A 25,125-nucleotide genomic window follows, 5' to 3' on the forward strand; every position below is an offset into this window, starting at 1 on the left:
TGGGTGGTTCCTACTCTTGTTTTATCTAAATTGATTTTTAAATTCTTTGCAGGGAAAAAAGGTGTGTGCCATTTCCAAGATAATATGGGAGTTGACAACAGTAATTGTCGTTTAAAACTTTTCTTTCCTAAGTTACTTCTTATTTTGAATTTGCACTTTCTGCCTATAAGAAAGTTCTATTTATAATATGTAGAATAATCTATTAGGGTGGGTAGGTCATAAATGATATCGTAAAAATTGCTGTTTATTTAAGAAATACGGTAAGTCTTGACGTGATGTCATCCATATGTTCTTGGAAACTGACTTTAAGAAAAATGACATATGTATATGTAACAAAACCATTTTTTCTCATCAATCTTATAACAAAACTATGCTGAATAAAATGATGTTATTCAATGAACTGCTGCATGTTTGTTTTGCTTAAAGTCACAGTTTCCAAGAACCTGTTGATGATGTTAAGTGAGGACTTACTGTACAAAATTTTGAGAAATAAATGTAACAAATGTAGGAGTATGCTGGATTTCTTCCTCTTCCTCCCAAATACCCACTTGTTTTCTCTTTATGGCAAAAGTTGTTTAAAAGTGAGACTGGGTTCTGAATGCAATGAAAGGGGAGAGGGTGATAAAACGGAACAAACTAGTAAGACTAACGTTAGCGCAAATATATTAAGAACATGCCACATTTAATCTTGACAGCCCTGTGATGTCCTCTGCCATCCTGATGAGATAAAATGAGACTTAAAGAGACAAAGTGGCTTGCCAGTGAGTGGAAAAGAAGGGATTAAATCCAACTCCCATTCACTCTGGTGCTCAAGTGCCAAACCACTACCGTTCAGGACCTCACAGGAAGAGCCAGATGAAAGCAAAGAACAACCAGGGGAGAGAGAAAGCCAAAGTAGGTGGGAAAAAGAGAGGCAGTCAGAGTGGCCTAGAATCAACTTTCCAATTTCAGGAGCATTGACCCAGCCCCCAATGTGGATAGAATGGGTCTCCCTTATTAAAAACTTCCGAAGGGTTGACTGTAGGAACTGACCTGAGGGGTATCCAAGGTTTGTTTTTGTTTCTAATCTGTTTTCCCTTTTTATTATAAAGAAATTTCTGAGATCTGTCACACTTATTACAACAAATGTCACTACACTGAAAAATGTTACAATTTCTCATTTTAAGAATCAGTATTTCTCATGTGCATGTTTTACAAAATTCCTAAAGTAAGAGAGAAGCATACTGAGCCTCAGGTCCTCGTTGAAGTCATGATGGTACAGAGCCCTTTCCCAGCTTTTTCTATTTAGGAATTAAATTTTGGCACTTTTTCCATGAGTGTTCAACCATTTACAATGGGATTCACAGTGAATGGTCATATGATTCATTCATTTCAACAAGCAGTTGCTGAAAACATTTTCTGCTGAATATTCTCCTTTGAACCTTCTAGAATTTCTGTCCCCTTCTAGAAATTCTGCTCTGCCCCCAGAATGGGAGGTAACCTTTTTGGACTGCACTAACAATATGGCTTTATTTATGTTCCATCAGCAGAGGGGACCAGCAGGAGACATAGAGGCAGGAGGAGAGTGAAGTAAGATTATTCCTTCACAATGGAAGGACAGGGGTCTTCAAACTATATAGCCCAGAGGCCCTATCTGACCTGCAGCCTTCTTTTGTAAATTAGGTTTTATTGAAACACAGCCACACACACCCATTTAAGTATAACCTATAAATACCTTTACACTCCAGCCAGCAGAATTGAGTAGTCATGACATGACAGATATGATATGATGCAAGAAGCCTAAAATATTTATTTTCTGGCTCTTTACAGAGAAAAATTTCTTGACTCCTGCCTTAGGTAGGTCTCTCTTCAGGTAAGATTAATCTTTTTTTTTGTTTTGCTTTTGAGATGGAGTTTCACTCTTGTCGCCCAGGCTGGAGCGCAGTGGTATAATCTCGGCTCACTGCAACCTCTGCCTCCTAGGTTCAAGAAATTCTCCTACCTCAGCCTCCCAAGTAGCTGGGATTACAGGCATGTGCCACCACACATGGCTAATTTTTGTAGTTTTAGTAGAGACAGGTTTTCACCATGTTGGCCAGGCTGGTCTCAAACTCCTGACCTCAAGTGATCCACTCATTTCGGCCCCCCAAAGTGCTGGGATCATAGGCATGAGCCACTGCTCCTGGCCAGCAGGATTGATCTTTAGGCAGCTTTATTCCTGCCAGAAACTGCTACTGTTGGTTGAATAGCACTCCCTACAGCTACACTACAGGTAGAACTATTTCTGCATTCTGGTAACTGTTTCTTTTCCTGGCCCTGTTCAAGCCTGTGAGTGATTGTCACTGTTGCTAGTCCCAGGGTGTGTCATTCATCATATGCTGCCACTTTCCTTTATCCCTGCATATATTCAGTCCTTTCGTGTCTCCTAATTTACCCAGTTGGATTGTGCCACCTATTTTCTGTTGAGACCCTGCCTGAACTATTATATGCATATCATTGTACTGAAGCAATGATAAAGAAAAGAGCAAGTCCAAGTACATAGTCTTATTTTATGGTGGTGATGACAGGTGAGCTGAGCAATGTGGATAAGATAAGTACAAATAACTATAATAAAAGGGAGACCGTGATAAGTATAATAAGAGAGGCCGATATACAAGGGAGAAGGGGAAAAACCACATCTGGTTGAAATATTCAGGAAAGTCTTCATTATTGTAGTGGCATTTGAGCTGAATCCCAAAGGATTGGTTAGTTTTTGAAAGGTGAATATTTTTGCAGATTAGAATTATGGATAAGTGTACAACAGAGATGTTTGGAGGAAAATAAATAATAATTTCCAGTTTCTTCAGCTAGATGCTTGCAGAGCACTTTGGCCATTATCTCATTTTGTTCTTATGACTTCATGAAGTCGTTGCTATTATTATTCCATTAACAGATAATGGAACACAGGCTTTTTTTGAAAACTGAGTAACTTGCCCATGATTGACAACTTGAAGGATAAAAGTAAGGATTCTTACATTCTTACCCAGACACTTAATCCTTAGGAAGATAGCAAGGCATAATTGTGTTTCAGTGGTGGTTTCAGGCCAGTTCTGCTGCAGAAATTAAGCTAAGTTGGTTGGTTTTGGCCATATCTGAAACAACTAACATTGTGTGAAGAACTTTATGCTGATGTTCTAAAAGTACTGGGTAGTTTCTGAGACATTTTACTTAGGGCAATCAGACAATTAGAGTTGTATGCTTAAAATATATATATATATATGGTGAGCCGGGTGCAGTGGCTTACACCTGTAAGCCCAGCACTTTAGGAGGCCAAGGTGAGTGGATCACCTGAGGTTAGGAGTTCAGGACTAGCCTGGCCAACATGGTAAAACCCTATCTCCATTAAAAATACAAACCTTAGCCAGGTGTGATGGTGGGTGCCTGTAATCCCAGCTACTGGGGAGGCTGAAGCAGGGGAATTCCTTGAACTTGAGAGGTGGAGGTTGCATTAGCTGAGATCAGGCCATTGCATTTTAGTCTCGGTGACAAGAGCAAAACTCCATCTCAAAAAAATATATATATATGGTCTAGGTTGTATATAGAAAGGGTTTGAAATAGTGTAATAGTAGTGGGGTTTTGATTTTTTTTTTTAATAGAGTTTTGCTCTATTAGGCTGGAGTGCAATGGCACCATCTTGGCTCATTGCAATCTCTGCCTCCTGGGTTCAAGCCATTCTCTTGCCTCAGCCTCCTGAGTAGCTGGTATTACAGGCACCCCACTAATTTTTGTATTTTTAGTAGAGACGGGGTTTCACCATGTTAGTCAGGTTGGTCTCGAACTCCTGACCTCAGGTGGTCCACCCACCTTGGCCTCCCAAAGTGCTGGGATTATAGGCATGAGCTACCATGCCCAGCAGTAGTGGGGTTTTTAAAGGAAAGCATCAACATCAAGGGTAAGGCTGAGGGGCCGGGGAAGAATGAAGTGACCTTGGCTTTTCAAGTCTGGACAGGTGGTGACTAGGAAGGCAGTGATATTAATAACAGAGCTGGTGAACACAGAAGGGAAGTCTTTATTTTATTTTTCGAGACAGGGTCTTACTCTGTCACCCTGGCATGATCAGGACTCACTGCAGCCTTGGCTTCCCCTGGCTCAAGTGATCCTCCTGCCTCAGCCTCCTAAGCAGTTGGGACCACAGGCATGTATCACCACACCTAGGGTTTTTTTGTTTTGTTTTTTGATAGAGATAGGTCTTGCTACATTGCCCAGGTTGGTCTTAAACTCCTGGGCTCAAATGATCCTCCAGCCTCAGTCTCTCAAAGTGCTGGGATCACAGATGTGAACTACTATACCCAGCCTTTGGAAGATTTTCCAAGAATGATAAGGGATTCGATTTTGGAAATGTAAAGCTAAGATACAGAGGAAAATTCCAACTCTACTTTCAGATAAAATTCTAATTTGGAGCTGGGCATAGTGGCTAACACCTGTAATCCCAGTGCTTTGGGAGGATGAGGTGGGAGGATAGCTTGAGACCAGGAGTTCCAGACCAGTGGCCTGGTCAACGTAGAGAGACCCCGTCTCTACCAAAACGAAATAAGTAAATACTAATTTTCTCTGCAATTGGAGATATGAGTGGAGTCTCAAGAAAGTTCTGGCTATAGATTGTTGACATAAGAGTTCGGTAGCTAAATACATCTATGGTAGGCATAAGAAGAGTAAGTGGTGGAGAAAGTTGTAAAAACAGGAGGGAAGATTAACCTCTGGCCATTAGGGGATCACAGCTGGGCTTCAGACGATTCTTCAGTTCCTAGTGCTGGAGCTAGTGTCTGTAAACACGTTTTCCCCCGCCCTCCAGGCCTCCGTAGTTAGGACCTTTCAAGAACATTGCACATTGCCACAAGCACATAAACACCACAGATTTAATTTCTCAGACTCTCCGCTGGCTGGCTTCTGAAACCAGTGTAAGAGCCCTCACCTGGGTTCATAGGCTTGTGACAAGGCGGGGAAACGCTTTGAAAAGCGCCTATCCCTAAACAAACGTGAGGTACAGGTACCGGCGCTCGCAACTTTTCTCCAGGAGACCTGCGCACCTGTGCAGCGCGTCGAGCCCAGATTATTTTCGTTGTTCTCCGTCCCCGCCCGCCTTCTGCCACGGACAGTTACAAACCTGGTCGATAATTATCCTGGGAGGACGCGACGTCCCAGCTAAGAACTCAGGTCAGAGATCGGAGAGGCAGAAGGATCTCGGGGAGGAGCAGGGGCCGGGCTTGACCTAACAGCTGGCGGCGCCGCCGATTGGCGGAGGAGAAGGTTGTTCCCGCAGGGCGGCCGCTGATTGGCTGCGGGAGGCAGAGGCGTGACGTCTTCAGAAGTTGAGCAAACACCTCCTACTTCCCGGGCTCCCATCCCAATTTCGGCTGGGAATTCGGAACCTGCCCTGCAGCGGCTCGGAAGATCCGAGGCGGGGGGAGACCAGTCGGCGCCCCAGAGCGGACGAGGTGAGGAGGGGTCCTCGCGGAGGTTGAGCAGACGCGCGGGTGGGCTCAGCCTGTGAGATGCGCTGGGGATCGCGGCCCGGACTCGGGATCTCGCTGGGAAGGGCCCGCGAGCTCGGCCCTCGGGTACCGGCGCCGCGAGGCTTCCCAGCAGGCTGGCGGGGCCGAGAGACGGAGGAGGCGGCGAGCTTTCGGGCCTCGCTGCAAGAAGGGGAGGGAGAGCGGAAACGCAGAGCATTTTCCTGAGAGGAAGGGAGGGAGAGCTGTCAGCTCAGGTCCAGCGCTTCCAAGTAGAAAGGCAAGTGATTGCAAATCGGATTGCTTTTCTTTCTTTTTCGGCGGGTAGTGGTGGTGCAATGGCTGGGGAATAAAGAACTGGGGAAGCGGCGGAGAGACCGCCTTGTTCGTCTTTGGACCGCGTGCTCAGCGGGGATGGCTGGCTACGGAGGCTGTGGATGAATGGAAATTTCAGGGCGGTTCTTTCCCCTTTCCCTCCCAGCGCCCGGGGTAGCCAAACTCTGATCACAAACTTCTCTCCTTGTCCATCTGGGCTGCCCACTGTCCGAGACACAGACACGCTTAGGAAGCTGCTGTGCGCTGTCCATTCTGTAGCAAGGATCGCAGAGGGGTGGAAGTTGGGCGCCTTGCCTGTCTGGGTTTCCCGAGCTCCTGAGCCCTGCGGGGCCGTGCGGGCCTTAGCGCTCGCGCTGGAGGGGGCGCGTTGAGGAGCAGTTTACCCACCCTGCTCTCTTGAATGGGGCTGGATGTCTGTCCTGACAGCTTCAGAAGAAGAAATGCGCTTTCCAGACACCGATTTCAGGGAATTGGGGGTTGGGAGGAGCGGGAGAGAGAAGGCGCGCGCACGAGAGAGAGAATGAATTAGTTCAGTAACTTGAACAAGGATTAACATCTTTTGGTGTTGTGGGTCATCAGTGGAGAAGGTACAGCTGTGAGATGTAGTTATACCCAGGGCTGAATGGTCATTGACTGAAGCTGTGGCTTTCCAATACTTTATTTTAAAAAAACCCAAAACACTGATGGCACTTTGGTGTTTCTGGGTTTGTGTATTTTGTCCCTTGCATTCCCCTCTTCTTTTTTTCCTACGAAGATGAGTGAATCTAGGGCTACATGACTTGACTGTGTAACCTGGTGGCCATTCTGCAAAATGAGTTAGGTGGACAAAAATTGAAGCCAATCTAGCAGAGTCATTTTCCTACTTTCCAGATAATCATGTTTGTTATCAGTCTCACGTGCTATTGATGATGGCATGATCAGAACTTTGATTTATTTGTAATTGATTTTTTTTCTCACTAGTCCTTTAACAGACCTTGGTTCAGAATTTTGGAAATGATCTTTGGTGTGTAAAAAGCCCCCATCTAACAAAACGTTTCATGTTTTTCATATATTATTTTATTAATTTATTCATAGAAATAACATTACAAATGGTGGTAAATTTTCTAGATAAGGCCACAAAAGAGTCTATGCAATTCATGAAATCATGGAAACAAACATTTGGAATGAGAAATAATCCCAAAACATTATTACCACGTTCATCTGATTTAAGGTGCCATCAATTGTAAGATACATCCCTATTTCACAGATGCTAAAATCTGAAAAAAAAAGTCTTAAATTTGATGAAATACAACCTTAAAATGGTAATTTATTTATCTTGAACATCCATGCCTAAAGTTTGAAGTTGAAGAAAGGGCTTATTGGGCTCTATGTTTTTTTCTAGAATAATATAAGGGTGGGCGGATTAATATGGAGCCATGGTGAAGGCCTATGGTGTGACAGAGGAAAGAAATGTGTGTCTACTGTTAGTAGTGTGGTTGTGCTCACTTTTGAGGAGTAGGCAAGCTTGGGGGCTTTTCTTTTCCTTAATATTTATTGTTTATGACACACAAGCAATGCTCAACACTTTATGCATATTAGCTCAATTAAATATCACAAGGGCCCTAAGAGGTAGATGTTAATATGACTCATTTTGCAGTTGATACACAGACAGGTTAAGTTACCAACCAAGGTCACAGAGTAAGTTTGTCCGCAGAGGAACCCAGGAGAGAAACCAGTATTCCTTTGACGTATCTATCTTCTGTTGCAAGCTCTTGGCTTCTGGTTCATGCTGTTAATACAGATAACTTAGGTGAATGTCCATTCTTTCCTGATTGTGTTTTTGGTATTTTGTTTCCCTGTTTGGTGTATATTAGCTAGAAATTCGTAAGTCAGAGTGCCTATTTATGTGCTACATTTCTAGCGTTTTTGTAATTCAGTGTCCAGTCACTACTATACTTAATAGAATCAGCATATCAGAGCTGAAAGGGACTTTAGTATTATATTTTAGTCTGGGTAAGGAAACTGAAGTCAAGAGGAGGAATCCTACATCTAGTTATGTGTCCCAGCTCTCATATCTGGGTTTTCCCACCATACTGTACTATATTTCATAAGATTTGTTGATCTATGAGATCTTAGAATGGAATTGAGCTTTTTATTTTTTTCAGGGTTGGGGCAATGTGAGTCTCTTCTTATTCATGTGTCCATTTTTGTTTATTTTCTTGCCACATAGATCTCTATAATGTTTATTAAATTTGCCCATTCATTTATTCTTTCTTAAAACACTTGCTGTTTTCCTATTTGCCAGTCATTGGGAATACAGAGATAAGTAAAACATAATTCATACATATTTACAGTTTAGCAAAGAAACAGACAACTAAGCAGATAAGCATTTTGGACTAGACTCCAATTTAGAACTAACCTTGTATTCCATTTCATTGTAGCTAAAATTATGAGCTAGAGACCAGGAGAAACATGTGTCATGTATTTGGATGCGTTTGAGTAGCTGAAAATTCTCAGACCAGATTAATTAATACTAATAGACCTCTTCCCCCAAAGTCTACCATTTTCTTCTTAGTCTGGTAATGTATTTTGTAAAGGGTTTAACATGGAAGCATTAAAAGAAATGTACCCACACACAGGAAGTGAAAGTATGGAGACCGGTGTTAATGCAAGCCCAAGCCTAGTTCTAGCAAGCCTTGAAATGGGGAGGGATTTGGATTAGTTATAGGTCATCACCCGGTGCTCTGTTAATTCTGGAACTCTTTGAACCTCTCCAAAAATATTATGGTTTGGATACCAAGTATCAAGTGTAAGCTAAGAAGTATAGCCATAGAGCTGCCCATGCTTATTTACAGACACCAGAGCTTCTTGGGAAACCATGGGTTTTTAAGATATACTTTTATATATTTTTTAATTACTTCAAAGGGTGAATATAAATAATTAGTGTTGTTCATCCATGAACTTATTTTCCTCATCTAAAGACTCTATTACCCCATTCTTAGTCTCTCAATAATTAATTGCAATATATGCCTGATTATTACAAATAATTTGGCATTGAGAAATCTCCCCATGTGATTTGATAGTTTTGATTTGAGTCACTAAATTATGTTGTAGTGAAATTATTTTAAAGATCTAAAATAGATGGATAAATAGCACATTCTTAACTATGGGGATTAAAGTTGGAACATTTGGCCTGAATTTCTTCCATGATGAATGTGTAACCCTTTATACATATCCCAATAGAAGTGACAGAAATTAAGAGGAGTAATGCTTAGTTCATTCTTATGCTCTTGTAATGCTTGTGCATTGTTTTGGGTAGGTAGGTGATCTGTAAGCTTAAAAAGTATTCTGATTAGATTGATCCTATGAAAAGGTTTGAAGAGACTTAGAACATTTTTGATATTTGATGGAAGAGTAAAAAGTCCTATGAATATCTCAGCTCTCTTCATCTCCCCACTTCTCTTATAAAAACTGTAAAAATTAAATACACCTTTTTTGTTTGTTTGTTTTTTGAGACAGTCTCACTTTGTTGCTCAGGCTGGCGTATGGTGGCATGATCTTCACTTACTGCAAACTTTGCCTCCTGGGTTCAAGTGATTTTTGTGCCTCAGCCTCCCGAGTAGCTGGGATTACCAGCATGCACCACCACTCCAGGCTAATTTTTGTATTTTTAGTAGAGATAGGGTTTTGCCATGTTGCCCAAGCTGGTCGCTAATTCCTGACCTCAGGTGATCTGCCTGCCTTGGCCTCCCAAAGTGCTGGCATTACAGGTGTGAGCCACCATGTCTGGCCAAATACATCATTTTATGGCATAAATACTGACTGAAAAGTGGCAGAGAAAAAAAATCTTAATCAAGTTACGTTTAAAAAGTTATACCAACAAGAACAACAGACTGTCTTATTATGACATCCATTATGATAAGTCATAATAAAAATATATGATAGAGGCTTGGAAAATGCTTTCTATAAAACAGAAAAAAGCCCCCTATTTCTATGGGCCTCACTATTCTCATTTGTAATACTGGGTTTTAGATTATATTCTATCAGTCCCCTTTTGACTCTAATATTTGGTTATAATCAGTACTTAATAATTCACCATCAGATATTGATCAGCAACATTTAATTAGATAAAATGAATTCTGAACATGGGCAGGGACTGGATTACTGCTTCTTTATAGCTTTACCAAGTGCATCATGCTGTGCATATCTTAAGTAGCCCCCAAATATTTTTTTAATTAAAGGAAGAGAATCAAAAGCACTCGTGCCATAATCAGTGTACAAAAGATTTTATTTTGATAACTCTATAAAGAGACTTTCTGGATTTCATTATAATTTAAATATTAGAAAATATTCATGCTATAAGCAAATGACTAGCTGCTTTTATTTTAATATATGTAATTGTACAAAAGGCCAGTCTGCTCACACTCTGAAAGGACCTTTCTAACCACATATGAGATTCTCTGCCATGAGAGTGGCTTTTCTTAAGTATAATCTTTATAAGTACATTTTAAAGAATCTGCTTTGCTTTGGTTTCTCCATGTGATTTAGAATGATGGTGTACTCAGTGACCATAGGACAGCTCCTGGTCATGGAAAAAAAATGGTGGGGTGTGTATGGAGTGCTGAGCTTTGAGCTCTGTCTCTGTGTCTTTCTCTCTCTCTCTCACTCTCTGTGTCATTTTCCTTCCCTTTCTCTGGAAAATAATACAAAATACAAAGAACATTCAAGCATTCTCTTTCCTCTGATTCTCATGTTTTTGTTGCAAAATTAGGTAATTAGTAAATTAAAAGATTAAGTCTTGCTTCCTTGAGAAATGGAAAGATAAAATAGCATCATAGAGTATGTTCTCCTATTGCTACTGATCAATCTTCACTATCATCTTCCTGTCTCAGTACACAGCAGTTCCTTCTTATCCAAGTTTTCACTTTCCATGGTTTCAGTTACCCACTGTCAATCTGGTCCGAAAATAAGTGAATAAAGTACACTAAGATATTTTGAGAGAAAGAGAGACCACATTTACATAACTTTTATTAGAGTATATTGTTGTAATTCTATTATTGTTGCTAATCTCTTACAGTGCTTAATTTATAAATTAAATTTTATCATAGGCATGCATATATAGGAAAAATCATATATATAGGGTTTGGGGCTATCAGAGACTTCAAGCATCCACTGGGGGTCTTGGAATGTATTATCCACAGATAAGCAGGGGCCACTGTATGTCTCTGCAATGCATTATAATGCTCCCATGACTTTTAGAGACATTTCAAATTCCTGATCAATCTTAGGTAAATAAAAGTGTACACCTTAGTGGTGTTCTGTTTTACAAAAACAGAGAAGAAATATTTTAAATTTCATTTTAATATCTGAACTGTTAACCTGTATGTATCAAAGGGAAGACTGTTGCAATTTGTCAGAGGATGGGTCTTGTACCCCGCCCTTGCCAGTGTGACACTTCTCTTTTTCTATTTTCCTTCCCTTTGTTCTTTCTAGCTTTTTATTTTCCCCCGTTTCTGCCTCCTGCTTTTCTACATCCTTCTTGTTTGTGTTACGAGCTGCTATCAGCACCTGACACTGTCAGGTAACCTCACTAGAGCCGATGGTGAGTAAACCATGATCTTCCGTCCTTGCTTCATTGAAGGCATTCCAGAAATATACATTGAATTTACTTCCTGATATTCTTGAAAAATACCACAAGATCCAGGACAAAAAGCCAAAGCAACCCCTGTTGGCATTTTCATGAAATACTAGACACCTGAAGTGCAATTTAGAAATTCTCACTATTTCCTATTTCTTGAAGACCTTAGAAGCAGGTGAACTGTAGATCTTGAAAGTTCTATGCTGAGACCAAGTTTTAAGGTTCAAGCATTATCTAGCAGTTATACTATAATCAAACTTTTTTTTTTCTAAGCACACAGAAATCCAGAATTTACCTTGGCAGGTACTCAGAAATGATTTTCAGTATAAAGCCAAAAAAGCAGCAAGAGAGGCACCACATGCTGAGGGGAGAACAGATAATTCACTGTAACTATTGAAGTAAAAGCCGTGTGGATCTGATTTCTTTCTGAAACAAGAGTTGGCTGGAGTAACAGCATGGGTTGAATCTATGTAGTGTAAATGTGTAGGCTTTGGCAAAGAAGAGAAAATTCCAGACGTTAAACATTAAACTAGGAATCCTGCTTCTGCTTAAAAGCAACAGATGCTATCTGACTCCAGTTCAGTTTCTTCATCTGTCAAATGGGGATATGTATCTGCTTAATAAGATTTTTACAAGGAGGAAATAAAATGATGTCTGTAAAGTGATCAGCATAGAGCTTGGCATGTAATACTTCATCAATGGTAACTACTGTTACATTTGATTAACTAATGAAAGTTACAGAAATTATGATTTAAGTCTTCCATGCAAAAAGTGAAAGTGAAAGTAGCTTCTTCTCAAATGAATTGAAGCTCAGTCCCAGCCACTTCTTTCTTTTCCCCCAGTCCTCTGGGGTAGTTGGCCTTTGCAAGTATATATGTGTATGTTACAAGTGTCTGTCTGTGTCTGTGTCTGTGTCTGTGTCTGTATCTGTGTCTCCTGCTTTCCCGCCCCATCCCAGACAAAGGAGGTGGTGGGAGAAGGAGCAGGGATTGTCACTGAGGGAGGGATGAATGAGGTTAAAAATCAAGCTTGGGCTGGGGGAGGGATTACATTTTCTGCCCATGTTCCTCCTGTTGGAGTCAAGAATTTTGATTCATAATAAAAGATACAGGGTTATGTAGTCACCTGTGAATTTATGAAACACAGCCCCTGCTGGGAAGATGGTATGATTTCTGGACATGTGTGTGTGTTTAAAGGAATCACTATCTTTGGAATCGGTTTTATTAGGAACTAAAGAACTCAAGTTCTATGGGACATTGTGCTTTTTCTTTTGGCTTCAAGAAAACTGAATGTTACGGGCTTGGGTTTGAGTTTAGTGCGATCTCTTTCAAACGTACATGAATAAACAAAAAATTTAGATGCAGTATATAAGTCTTTTACTGAAAATGTTGGTAATCTGTTTTACATGCATATTTTGCCCTGAATAAAAGCCTGAACTCCTAATCATCAGCAGTTTCTTTTGCTGTGTGCAGCTTTCTTTCTTTTTGGACCTCTTCTTAAAGCCTTCTTAGATGGACTCTTCGCTCTTTGGTCTGTTCTCTGATTCTGTTGTAAAGTGTCCTATAAATTTACCATCTGGGCAGCAAGTAGTTGTTTGCCCCGAGGAAATGTACTTGTATGTTTAATCGTTGGCTCAAGCCTTCCCCATCCATCAAGTTGGTCCTCTTCCAAGATTGCAGTCTGATGTAAAAGAAATGTGTTTCATGAAAGTTTTTCTATATATGTTAGCAGTGATGGGTAGGAAATTTCTAGAAGGTACAAAAATCAATCCTTATATTTTGCTGCCAACTTTACATGGAAAACTAAGTCTTAGCATTCAAATGATCCTGCAAATCATCATCTGAAATGACATTTGGCTCCAAAATGTGGTTAACCATTTGAAGATGGATAGAATACTGTTAACCCTGGTATTTATGCTTTAAAAATTTATCTAAGATTTATTCTGCATAGGAATAAATGAACTTGTATATAAATGAAACTGTATATAAAACTTCAGGAGCATCTGGGTGAAAATAAAATGTTTGCTAGTGTCACTTTAATTTCTAGAATTTGGTTAAAAGTATTATTTCCACCATATTTTACGATTCCTCCAGCTAAGGGATAAAAGAACTACTTTCAGTAGATGGTATCATTCTCTCCTTCATGTGCAGCCCTGGTTCTGGGACTAGGGGGACAAGACAGTTCTTGTACCCAGAGAATGCTGCTTTGAGTAGGATTTATCCATGAGAATGTACCTTGCCTGCCACTTTGAGAGAAGCCCATTACATTCATCATAGTAACCCTTTTGTAGCTATTTCTTGATTGACTGAATTAGTAGAATTATGCAGTCTTCTCACTCGAATAGCAGTTGGAAAACTGGTTGAGGCAGGCTGGGTTTTAATATAACAGGAGGAGGTAGTGGTATGGAGAGGAAACCCAGGAAGAGGAACCGGCATATTTAAAGTAACAAAGGGGAACAGTGAAGGTGAGGCTGGACTCTATGGTGGAAGCAGAGTGATTTAACACTGCTTCTTAAGATTCTAACACCTCTGGCGAAAAGAATAGCTTTGTTTGGTCGATTGGCTTTCTTAAATTTCGAATTTGTTGAGGACCAATAGTTTTGTAAAATCCAGTAACAATAAATTACTAGAAAAAATGATCTTGTGGCCTGACATGGTGGATCACCCCTGTAATCCCAGTAATTTGTCATAGAATTGAAAAAGAAATTAGCCAGGTGGGTGATGTATACCCATAGTTCTAGCTACTCAGGAGGCTGAGGGTGGAGGATCACTTGAGCCCAGGGTGCAGTGAGCAATGGTCTTACCACTTCATTTTAGCATTGACAGAATGAGACTTCATCTCTAAACATAAATGCATAAATAAAAATGCTTACTTTCTATTTATATACACATCTCATTGTAAACCAGTTTTAAAAAAAAAACAGTTCACTGACTAACGCTAGGTTGTGGGGCACATTGAGAAGCACTTGTTTTGGGAATGATGAGAGATGAACTGGAAAGAGATTGGCACTAAATTGTGAAGAACCTTGTATACCGTTAAAAGAATTTCAAACCTGATACCATCAAAGTTTGGACCAATCTGAAAGTCCTGCTCTTTATTATCTTCCTGGATCTAGATTGTAGATTAATTTTTCTAAAACTTTTGTGTTGAATAGATATTTGATAAAATATGTATTTAAAAAGCTATTTTAGCTTAGCAGTTATTGGTTAGTGTCACATATGTGCTCTATACTTTTCAAAATTTTATAGTTAAATAATCTTGTTTTTGAAACTTGGCTTTCTTTGGGTAAAGGAACACTTGATACCCCAGTTTTCCTTTCCCTTTTCTCTACCTTGAGTCTGTTTTCATAAGAGCGGGTTGTATTTTACCGCAGATTTCTCAGGAGACCAGAACTGATCTGCTAGCCCTGCTGCCTTTTGTTGCTCTTGTCTTTCTTTACATTGTCTTTACAGTCACCAGGTGTCAAGATGCTGCGAGTACGTAAGACTGCACTGGGCAGGCTAGGGGTCAGCCTCTCCAGGCATCTTCATTACAAAGCTGTGTTGGCTGTCCGGAGGGAGGATGTGAACGCCTGGGAGAGAAGGGCTCCTCTAGCTCCCAAGCACATCAAAGGCATCACCAATCTGGGATACAAGGTCTTGATACAGCCTTCGAATCGGCGGGCAATTCATGATAAAGTAAGTATTTCCAATGTTTAACATACAATATCCATTGTAAAGTGGGTCACAGACTTCATAACTCATTACTACTAAATGCTTCAGCGTGCATCTCCTCAGAATAAACCAGTTTTCTACATAGCCACCATATTATTTTCATACCTAAGAAATTAATGATTCATAATATCATCTCATATAGTCTATGTTTAAGTTCCCCATTGCCTCAAATGTCTTTTAATTGAGGTTTAATGAAGCTTTATTGCATTTTATTGTTGTGTGTCTTACAGTTCTTTCAATCTAGAACAGCACATGCCTTTCTGATTTTGTTTCAGTGATATTGACATTGACATGGGATCTTTTTGTTTTTTTTTGTTTTTGAGACGGAGCCTTAGTCACCAGGCTGGAGTTCAGGGACTACAGGTGCGTGCCATCACGCCTGGCTAATTTTTGTAGTTTTAGTAGAGATGGGGTTTCACCATGTTGGCCAGGATGGTCTCAATCTCTTGACCTCGTGACTCGCCTGCCTCAGCCTCCCAAAGTGCTGGGATTACAAGCGTGAGCCACCACACCTGGCCTCTTTTTTGTTTGTTTGTTTGTTTGTTTGTTTGAGAGAGTCTTGCTCTGTCACCAGGCTGGAGTGCAGTGGTGCAATCTTGGCTCACTGCAACCTCCACCTCCTGGGTTCAAGTGATTCTCCTGCCTCGGCCTCCCAAGCAGCTGGGACTACAGGCGCGAGCCACCACTCCTGGCTAAGTTTTGTATTTTTAGTAGAGACAGGGTTTCACCGTGTTGGCCAGGATGGTCTCGATCTCCTGACCTTGTGCTCCGCCCACTTCGGCGTCCCCAAGTGCTGGGATTACAGGCGTAAGCCACCGCACCCGGCTGACGTAGACTCTTTTTAAAAGAGCCCAAGACATTTAGTGTCATGTCAAGCATTTTTGGCAGGAATATAACATAAGTGATACATGCTCTTCCCATTGCATCAAATCAAAGGCACAAAACATCAGGTTGTCCCATAGTTGGCAATGTGTAATCACTTGGTTGAGGTGGTTACAGTGAGAGCTCTTCATTGTTAAAGTTTATTTCACCCTTTGCAACTATTGAGTCATCTGTGAGACGGTATTTTAATATCTGTAATGTTCCTATTCCTGAATAACTTTACAACTACTCATATTAGCCCCCATTGAATCTTTGCCTGAATTAGTTCTTAATGGAGACTTGTGAAGTGATGCTTTTCTGATTTTATCACTCCCCTAAGTTTGTTTGCTGTCATTCTTCTTCAGAAAGAGGTTTTCTTTTATTTCTCTTCCACTCCTCTACTTTTTTGAGTTGTGAACTGTTTTATTACAGTATATTGAACTGTTTACCAAACTGTGAATTCTGTAATTCGGTGTTTAATTATGCTTCTTTAAAAAACCTTCTTACCTTTGCATTTAAAGGCTTATTGTGAGGAGTTTACATAGGCATCTTCATGTTGACAAGATAAGTCTTAGCATGTTGCTTAAAAGATGAGTTGTGAAGTGTTTTATCACAGTGAACTGAATTGTTTATCAGTGTGACGTTTCATTTGCTTCTTTAATTTTTGCTTTTTAAAATATATTTTGGAATCATGAACCTTTTGCATTCAATCCATTTACCATTATTCTTTTTAATGTCTGAATTATCCCCAAATTGGTTAGTTCGAGTCCTTTCAAGGGACCTTTTCTGTCCTTTGGATATGAATCCATTTACCTTTGAGTTTTCCTATTTCTTAGAATAACAAATTGTCCTAGTCTCACCTTGTACCTTTACTGCCCCACATCAGGAAATTAATAATTTCACCAAGAAGCCTTGATCTCTTTTAGTATATAGAAACCAAGATCTGGTATGTGGTGTTAAGCATGTTTATTGTTATTGAGATACCGTTGCTCTTAGGCTCTTTTAGTGTACGGAGCTTAGAAATAAACACAAGCAAATGCCCACACAAATACGTATATTAGTCAATCTTAAGTTAATACTGATACTAAAAGACCTCCAGAGGAAAAAATAATGCCCAGGAAAATTAAAATTTAACATTGTGGAATTTTTTATCTTTAAAATTTTATATTTGCATCTGTTTTCTCCAACACTAAAAATCTTAATTCTTTAATATTAATGTATATTGTTTGCTTTATCCTGTAATATATATAAAATAGTGTCAGGATCACAATGCTATTATTACAACTAGCAGTAAGCCCACTAAATGAAGTTTACTATTTCTTTGATTTTTGTTTTGTTTTGTTTTTTTTGCCTTTAGAATACATCTGACAATGAACATTCAGAGTGTTGTATTAAATAACTTATTTGAATTTTTTTTGGTGTGGTTCCATCATCCATCTAATATCCATCTAGATTTATATTTTATTATATAATTTATATATAATATAAATTTATTATATAATTTATATATTATTGTGTTTATTCAATTTTAATGTTTGCTTTCCCATTTTTTGATTTAATTTTATTTTTCAAAGTAGAATATTTACAAATTCCAGAAATGAAGTCACATTTTCATTTTAAACCCCTACATCCAGTTCTCACCCACCCCAAAGGTTACTTTTGTTTCTGATCTATCATTCTTGTTTCCTTTTTTTGCAAAAATTAACACTTGTGTGTGTATTTATGTATTTATTTCCCTTTTGTTCTTATACAGAAGGCTGTCTACTGTGTATGCTCTTTTGTACCTTTCTTTCTTTAGTTACAACGTACCTTGAACATTGCTCTTTGTAAGTTCTTAGAGCTATTTCATTTCATTTAAAGGCTGTGTGGTAAGTACTCCATTGTACAGATCTTTGGTTTATTTGCCAATCTACTACAAATGAGAAAATGGACTGTTTTTTAAGAAACCAGGGAGAAATTGTATGTTCATCCTTTATCTCTCTTATTCATCTCTACTTTCTTTTGAAGTAGGTTCCTAACTAAATCTATCTGTGGTTGAACTGCTATCGTGGATGCTCTTTTAATTCTGCTTGGGTTATACTTCTTCATTTAAAAATCAGATATGGCTGTGTATTGCTTTCATGTACTAGTTATGCAGTCTCAATTAAATGTGTAAGCCTCAGGTTTCCCATTGATTGAATAAGGATTATAATTGTACTTACCTCATGAAAGTTGTATGAAATTTAAATGAGATAGTTCATGCAAAGAGCTTAACAAAGTACACAGTAATTTATTAATACATATCAATGATTATTGTTACTTATTATCCAATAAAGCTCATATTAGCCATGATGATATTCAACCTACATTTCCAAATCAATTCAGTCATATGCTGTAAATGTCTCTTTACTCCTCTTCCTTCATATTTTTATATGCCTTCAATGCCTCTTACTGATATTACCATCTTGTGTTTCCCATTTTCATTTCTCTAAATTTTAGGTAGCCATTCAGATCAATTTAAATTTTCGTATTTCTCTGGTTATCTTGCCATTCAGGTTAATTTAACTTTCTTATTTCTTTGATCATCCCACCTAGGAATTATCTCAATATCAGTTAAAGTAGCATATCACTTAGATGCTGATGATCATAATGGTTTGAATTTGTCATTTACTCCACTCCAGACTACTTTTTAACTATATTTTGTGAACTCCTTTATAGAAGGGATCTTGACAATATTTCCTTGTATCTTAGCATCTCATCTCTAGCACAGACTAGTGTACAGTTAGGATAGTAATAAATACGAACTGGGCCAAAACAATGAAAAATAAATGTTATAATTATGTCTTATCTTTTAAAAATACAACTAATAAGTCACAAATTGGCATTTACTATTTCAGTGTATTGTTGGTACAAAATATACATTTCACAAGTATGCTTAAGTCACATGTGCTAGTGGATATGACCAAATTATAAACTCTTCTTAAACATATGTGTATCCTGAGTTTTCTAATTGTTTTATGCTGTAAGTGTTGAACATAATATATTTATCTTTAACCAACAAGTACAAATATTACAAGTAGTTGTTCTGTTATTTGTTCTAATTCATACAGATTTTATTCCTTCAAAAGATTTGTTGTGCCTTAATTTTCTACACATTTTATTCAAGAAAGCATGGATGTTACAAATCAGAATATTAACCTTTCATCATAACTAAAATTTCAGGAATATGTCAAAGCCGGTGGCATTCTTCAGGAGGATATTTCTGAAGCTTGTCTAATTTTGGGAGTTAAAAGACCTCCAGAGGAAAAATTAATGTCCAGGAAGACTTATGCATTTTTCTCCCACACAATAAAAGCTCAGGAGGCCAATATGGGCTTGTTGGATGAGATTCTTGAAAAGGTAACTAGTGATTAATATTTATAAATATTAATGTAGAAAAATAGTATTTTTTAGTTTTAATAAGTGGAGGTTTAGTTTTCTTTCCTTCTTTAGTTTAAGAGGAACTAAATACTGCATTCCTTTTATATTCTGAAATGGAAAGAATGATAAAAGCTTTTTCCCTAAACAGTTTATCAATTTATAAGGCCAATTGGCCATATATTACCAAATAGAATTTTAGAGCTGAAAATAAACTCAGGGATCATATAATCTACTACCTTATTTTTCAGATGGGACCCAGAGAGGTAAAATGACTTGACTGGGTTGCACACTCTGTATGCCAGAAGTGGACTGCGGACAATTTTTACATTTATTCACATTCATAAGGAAAAATGCATTTTTGAGATGTAAATACTATGAAAAAAACTAGTAGCTCTTTAAAACACAGGGTATTCATTTAACAAATATTTACTCGGTGCTGATGATGTGTCTGATGCTGTTTGCTCTAATGAAAGAGCAAAAGAGTGACGTATTCTTATCTTCACAGAGCTTACATTGTAGTGGGAGGAAACAGATAATAAATAAATAAGATCAATATGCCACTTGGCAATATGTGTGATGAACATAAATATAATATTGAAGGAGAAAAGAAGTCCCGGGCACTGGAACATGAATATACTGTTTTAAATAGGATGGTCAGAGGGGGCCCCATTGTGAAAGTGGCATTGAGCAACAACCTGAAGGAGGCGAAGGACTGAGCCATACACATCTGAGATGAGTACTTTAAGCAGACAGAATAGTAACGCAAAGGCCTGAGGGTCTTTTAGAGTATGGGGTTAGAGTAGACCATGTTCAAAAATGCTTATTCTGTCTCTTGTCAGTAATGTTTGGAGGTGGGAGGGGGAGAGCAAAATTACTAAGAAGGCTGCTGACCTAGGCTGGTCTAGCCTGCAGCTCACAAGTGATGGTGGCCTGCACCTGGAAGTGGTAGTAATAGAAGTTGTGATGTGTGGACAAATCTTGGATGTGTTTTAGGGGTGGATCCTACAGGATTTACTGATGACATAAAGGTAGAATATGAGAAAAGGAGAGGAGTCAGGAATGACTCCAGGTTTTGGCCTGAGCTACTGAAAGCAATTGCCATGGAATGACGTGATGCTACTAAAAGAGAAAAAGGCTTGGGTAGGCAAATGGAGAGTTGGGTTTAGGGTCTGCCAGGTTTAATATTGTATTAGACATGTAAAGGGATAAGCCAGGTGGGCTGTTGGATACGAGTCTGAAGCTCAGGGGGGCATCTTCTCCTGACATACAGTTTGTAGTTGTCAGGGACTAGATGGTATCTAGAGTCATGAGACTGGATGAGCACAGGAAGGAAATACAGATAAAGAAGTCTAAGGTCCACAGCCTCAAGACATTTGAGCTAGAATCTGAGATTAGGGCAGATGATTGGAGAAATCATAAACAGTAAAAGCAATGGGAAAACACATATTATAGAGGAGTATAAAATACTTTCCAATTAATTCCAAAGACAGTAGACATGGGTGACAGTTAATTTGTAGTGTTTCTAAAGAACAAGTTCAAAAGTAACTAATGGAAATAATACTATATGAAGAATGTTCCATCTTAAGCAAATAAGGTCTTTATTAAGTATTTTAGGAACATTTTTTGTTATTTTAACCTGTTCATTATAAGAAAATTAGCAAAAACCGACCTGGCAGGGCTGCTTTTGGGCAGCATTTTGTAACCAATGACTTGGAGTTGGATGAAGAATAAACATTCTTAAACTCATGAACATGATAAAATTATATGATCTTTGAGGAAATAAAATTACTGTTTAAAATACTATATAATTACAATGCACTATGATGTTTTAAGCATGAATTACTAAGACTTTCCTGAGAGGGGAAAGGTTTTCAAGGAAAGAGGAAGAGAATGTGTTTTTAGTGAAGGCAAGGAAGAGAAATGCAGACATCATTACGGCTTTAAAGAGGAAGGTTACCTGTAAAAGGACGCAGAGGGGGAAAAAAAGAGAGGAGGAGGAGAGAAAAATATTTGTGCTTGGACTTGAGAGGGAGTGTTATTATTTTCCAGGTAGTATAGACCTGAGTCTATTTAGAATGGTTGAGAAACAATGTAAAGAGGGAAGATGCGGAAAAGAGGTAACAACAGTTCAAGAAGAGTGATCTTGGAGGACATGAGAGGAGCTAGGATCTAGCTCAGAGATTCATCTCAAAGGGGATCTGTTTTCTTTGACCAGAAGGAAGGATGTAAGGATGAGTGGGGCTATAGATATGTTAGTAGATGGTGCTGGATGGGTGGGGGCAAAAAGGTAAGGGAAATTCTACCTTTATTATTTGCCTATCATCAAGGGGGTATAGCACCTGCTATGATCATTTTTTCATTTCCAGTTACAAAGCTACCATTGGTTTGCCACCTGGTGTTTTCTAAATATTTCATGGTATACCTCATGGTAACTTCTGGTAGCAAGTTAAGATATATTTCAGAGGAAAAAATGTGAAATACTTACTTGCTCATATTTATCTTTACTTGTTACAATTAAGCTTAATGGGTCCAGTTGGAAAATTTTTTATCCCCTTTTCAGGAAATTCGACTTATTGATTATGAGAAAATGGTGGATCATAGAGGAGTACGGGTTGTGGCATTTGGACAGTGGGCTGGTGTGGCAGGTAAGTACGCCAGCGCTTACATCACCCACTTTCTAAATTGGCTTGGGGAATAACTGTGAGTTTTCTCTTTTCTGTGGCAAGGATATAGGAGTGTTTATTTCCATGGAAATAAAATAAAAATGAAGGTATGCTGAAGGATGATGCATACAAGTGGAATAATGTATGAAGATAAATGGTTAAAAATATTTAATTGCAAAAATTCAAAAGAAAAAGCAGGGAGAAGGTTAACAACTACAAACAGGCTCTGATTTTTAGGTAGTTCCTTTTGAAAGGCTAGAAGGAGATGTCAGTTTGGTAATGAGACATTGGGAAGCAGAAGATAGGGAAAAAGAGAAAGGGAAGAAAGGTCCAGGTACAGGAATTTTGTCCAATTAACATTTTGGACCTTGTTTTGTCAAGAAACGCCACAATATGTTATAGCTCTGTTTCAGATCAGATTACTTGCAGGTCTAATAAGGTAGGTGATGACTTTGGCATTGTTTGACCTTGTTATTTAAAAGTAGAAAATTCCTTATTATGGTTTATGTCATTTTGCTTATTATTAATGTTATACTCAAATCTACCTGCTTCTTAAATAATAAAGAGATCTAAGCAAAAATTTAAAGATCATAAAATGCTTTCACTTAAAACCAATTAAGGCAGGGTATAGTAGCTCATGCCTGTAATCCCAGCACTTTGGGAGGCTGACACAGGCTGATCATTTGAGGTCAGGAGTTTGAGACCAGCCTAGCCAATATGGTGAAACCCCATCTCTATTAAAACTACAAAAATTAGCTGGTGGTGGTGCACATCTGTAATCCCAGCTTCTCAGGAGGTTGAGGCACGAGAATTGCTTGAACCCAGGAGGCAGAGTTTGCAGTGAACCAAGATCAGGCCACTGCACTCCAGTTTGAATGACAGAGCAAAACTCCATCTAAAAAAAATATCTTTTCTCACCCAATACACAAATCAGCTCTATTAGACTAACAGTGAATTAAATTTCTTAGTATAAAAGCAGTAGTAGAGAGACCTCTAATAACTAGGATTCCTAGGGCCTTTCAGGACTCATCCAGATGAGGGTTTTATTTACCTACATAGAATTAATACATCAGAATTAAGCCGATTTATTTAGAAGTCACTATATTCAGAAATAGGACCACATCCATCAATAGGATGTGGTTCATGTTCTTAGAGAAGTATTCAGGCAAGTAAACACAAATAAAATGCTACTGCTAATTGCTATAAGAAAGGTATTTGAGGCCAGGCATTGTGGTTCACGCCTGTAATTCCAGCACTTTGGGAGGTCAATGCGGGTAGATCACCTGAGGTCCAGAATTCAAGACCAGACTGGCCACATGGTGAAATCCCATCTCTATTAAGAATACAAAAATTAGTTGGGTGTGGTGGCAGCTACCTGTAATCCCAGCTATTCGGGAGTCTGAGGCAGGAGAATTACTTGAACTTACAAGGCAGAGGTTGCAGTAAGCCAAGATCATGCCATTGCACTCCAGCCTGGGAGACAGAGCAAGACTCCATTTCAAAAAGAAGAAGAAGATAAAAGAAAGTTATTTGAACTTAGCTGTTGCAAACGCTTTCTTTTAAAAAGTGCCTTTGAAGCTGATATCTGAAGAATGATTAAAAACTATCCAAGGAAGTAGGGGAAGCAAAGCTCAAAGTGAAGAGGGGAAAAAGAATAGTTTTATGGAATAGAAATAAGTTCGTAATTAAAGTGTATATGGAGAGAAGGATATGTGGTTCTTAGAAATATTTAGAAGCTGAAATTCACAGGATGTGGTGACTGATTGGATGCAGGGATGAGGGGGTGAGAGAGACACTTTAAAGATGACATCCAGGTTACCAACTTAGGCAGTGATTCAGTTCTTTCAGAACCCATAGAAATGGAAGAAGAATTTGGAGGAAGAGAGTAAATGAGTTCTGTATAGGACAATATGTTAGTAGATTACAAACTAAGTTGCTGTAATAGAGACCCCATAGAATAGAACTTACATAAGCTAGAAGTCCAGGGATGAGTAGTCTAGGGATGGTGGGATGAGGGGAGGGCTCTGCTATTGTCAACACTTGGCTTTCATTTCTAAGGTGACCCTTCAGGTTGCTCTTTTCCAGGCAGCGGAAAGGGGAGAAACGAAGTGGAGGCAAGCAGCTTCCTTTCTAAGGATGTGACACAGAATTTGAACATATTATTTCTGCTCATACCCATTGGTTTAAATTGATTGAGAAATGTAATCTATAACTGGGCAGCTATGTCTGCTTCTAAAACCATGTGCTCTCCATCCATGAAGGATTGAGTTCAGACTTAATATCCTGTCATTTAGAAAAATTGGATGAGATGTAGAAAACCATGTTATCAGACATTGGACAACAGGCACTACAGACTTGTGATCCCTGATAGATGGAAAATAGATGAGGTGAGCTCTATGTTCACTCTGGCTTTCTGTCTGGAGAAATTTCCAGAGGGTGTGAATATGAGAAAGTGACACAAAGCCTGGTGGACTCACTGAGCTGAGGAGATAGGAGTTGGGGAGCTGAGGTGGCTGGAATTGACAACACATAGTACCAAAGAGGGGGAAGCTATGCAGAAATAGGTGTTCTAGAAATATGCTTAGGGATCTTGCTGAGTGGAGGATGAAAATTCATGAGACTGGCTGAGTAACAATTTGAGAAAAAGAACAATGCTAGGGAACTCTGTGGCAAACTGTTCCCAGAGTTTGTACCATCAGCCAGAGTGGAGAGATTTCACTGAATATATAAGGCTTTCAGGGAAGCCCTGATGTGTGTGGTTAAACCAGCTGTTAATAAAGCCTGTTCTAAATTCACTCCTACAAAAGCTTAAAAATGAGCCTAACGTCTAATTTGAGAGAGATATAATTAGCAGACAAATTGATTAAAATAGCTATAATAAATATTCAGTATATTCACGTTTTAAATGAAAACATAAAATGAGGAGAGAAATAGAAGAAATCAGTCTATCAATCAAATAGACACTACAGAGGAAAATCTATATATAAGCAGAAGAGTAAAGAAGATATAGATTTTCTTCTGTAGTGTCTATTGATTTATAGATACATGATAGATAGATTTCTTCTACT

General features: G+C 38.8%; 1 protein-coding gene across 1 annotated transcript in view; it reads left to right on the plus strand.

Moving 5' to 3' along the window:
* Positions 1-5,301: 5,301 nt before the first annotated feature.
* Positions 5,302-25,125, plus strand: part of AASS (aminoadipate-semialdehyde synthase) — a 61,217-nt gene continuing 41,393 nt past the window's right edge. Inside the window, exons 1-4 of the mRNA XM_032276156.1 lie at positions 5,302-5,453; positions 14,874-15,098; positions 19,197-19,373; positions 21,955-22,039. Coding sequence (XP_032132047.1) covers positions 14,889-15,098; positions 19,197-19,373; positions 21,955-22,039 — 472 coding nt within the window. The 5' untranslated portion in view covers positions 5,302-5,453; positions 14,874-14,888. The remainder of the gene's footprint in view (positions 5,454-14,873; positions 15,099-19,196; positions 19,374-21,954; positions 22,040-25,125) is intronic.

This window comes from Sapajus apella, unplaced genomic scaffold (genome assembly GCF_009761245.1).
Source record: "Sapajus apella isolate SASKATOON/1434 unplaced genomic scaffold, GSC_monkey_1.0 scaffold7, whole genome shotgun sequence".
In the NCBI taxonomy this organism is placed as follows: Eukaryota; Metazoa; Chordata; class Mammalia; order Primates; family Cebidae; genus Sapajus; species Sapajus apella.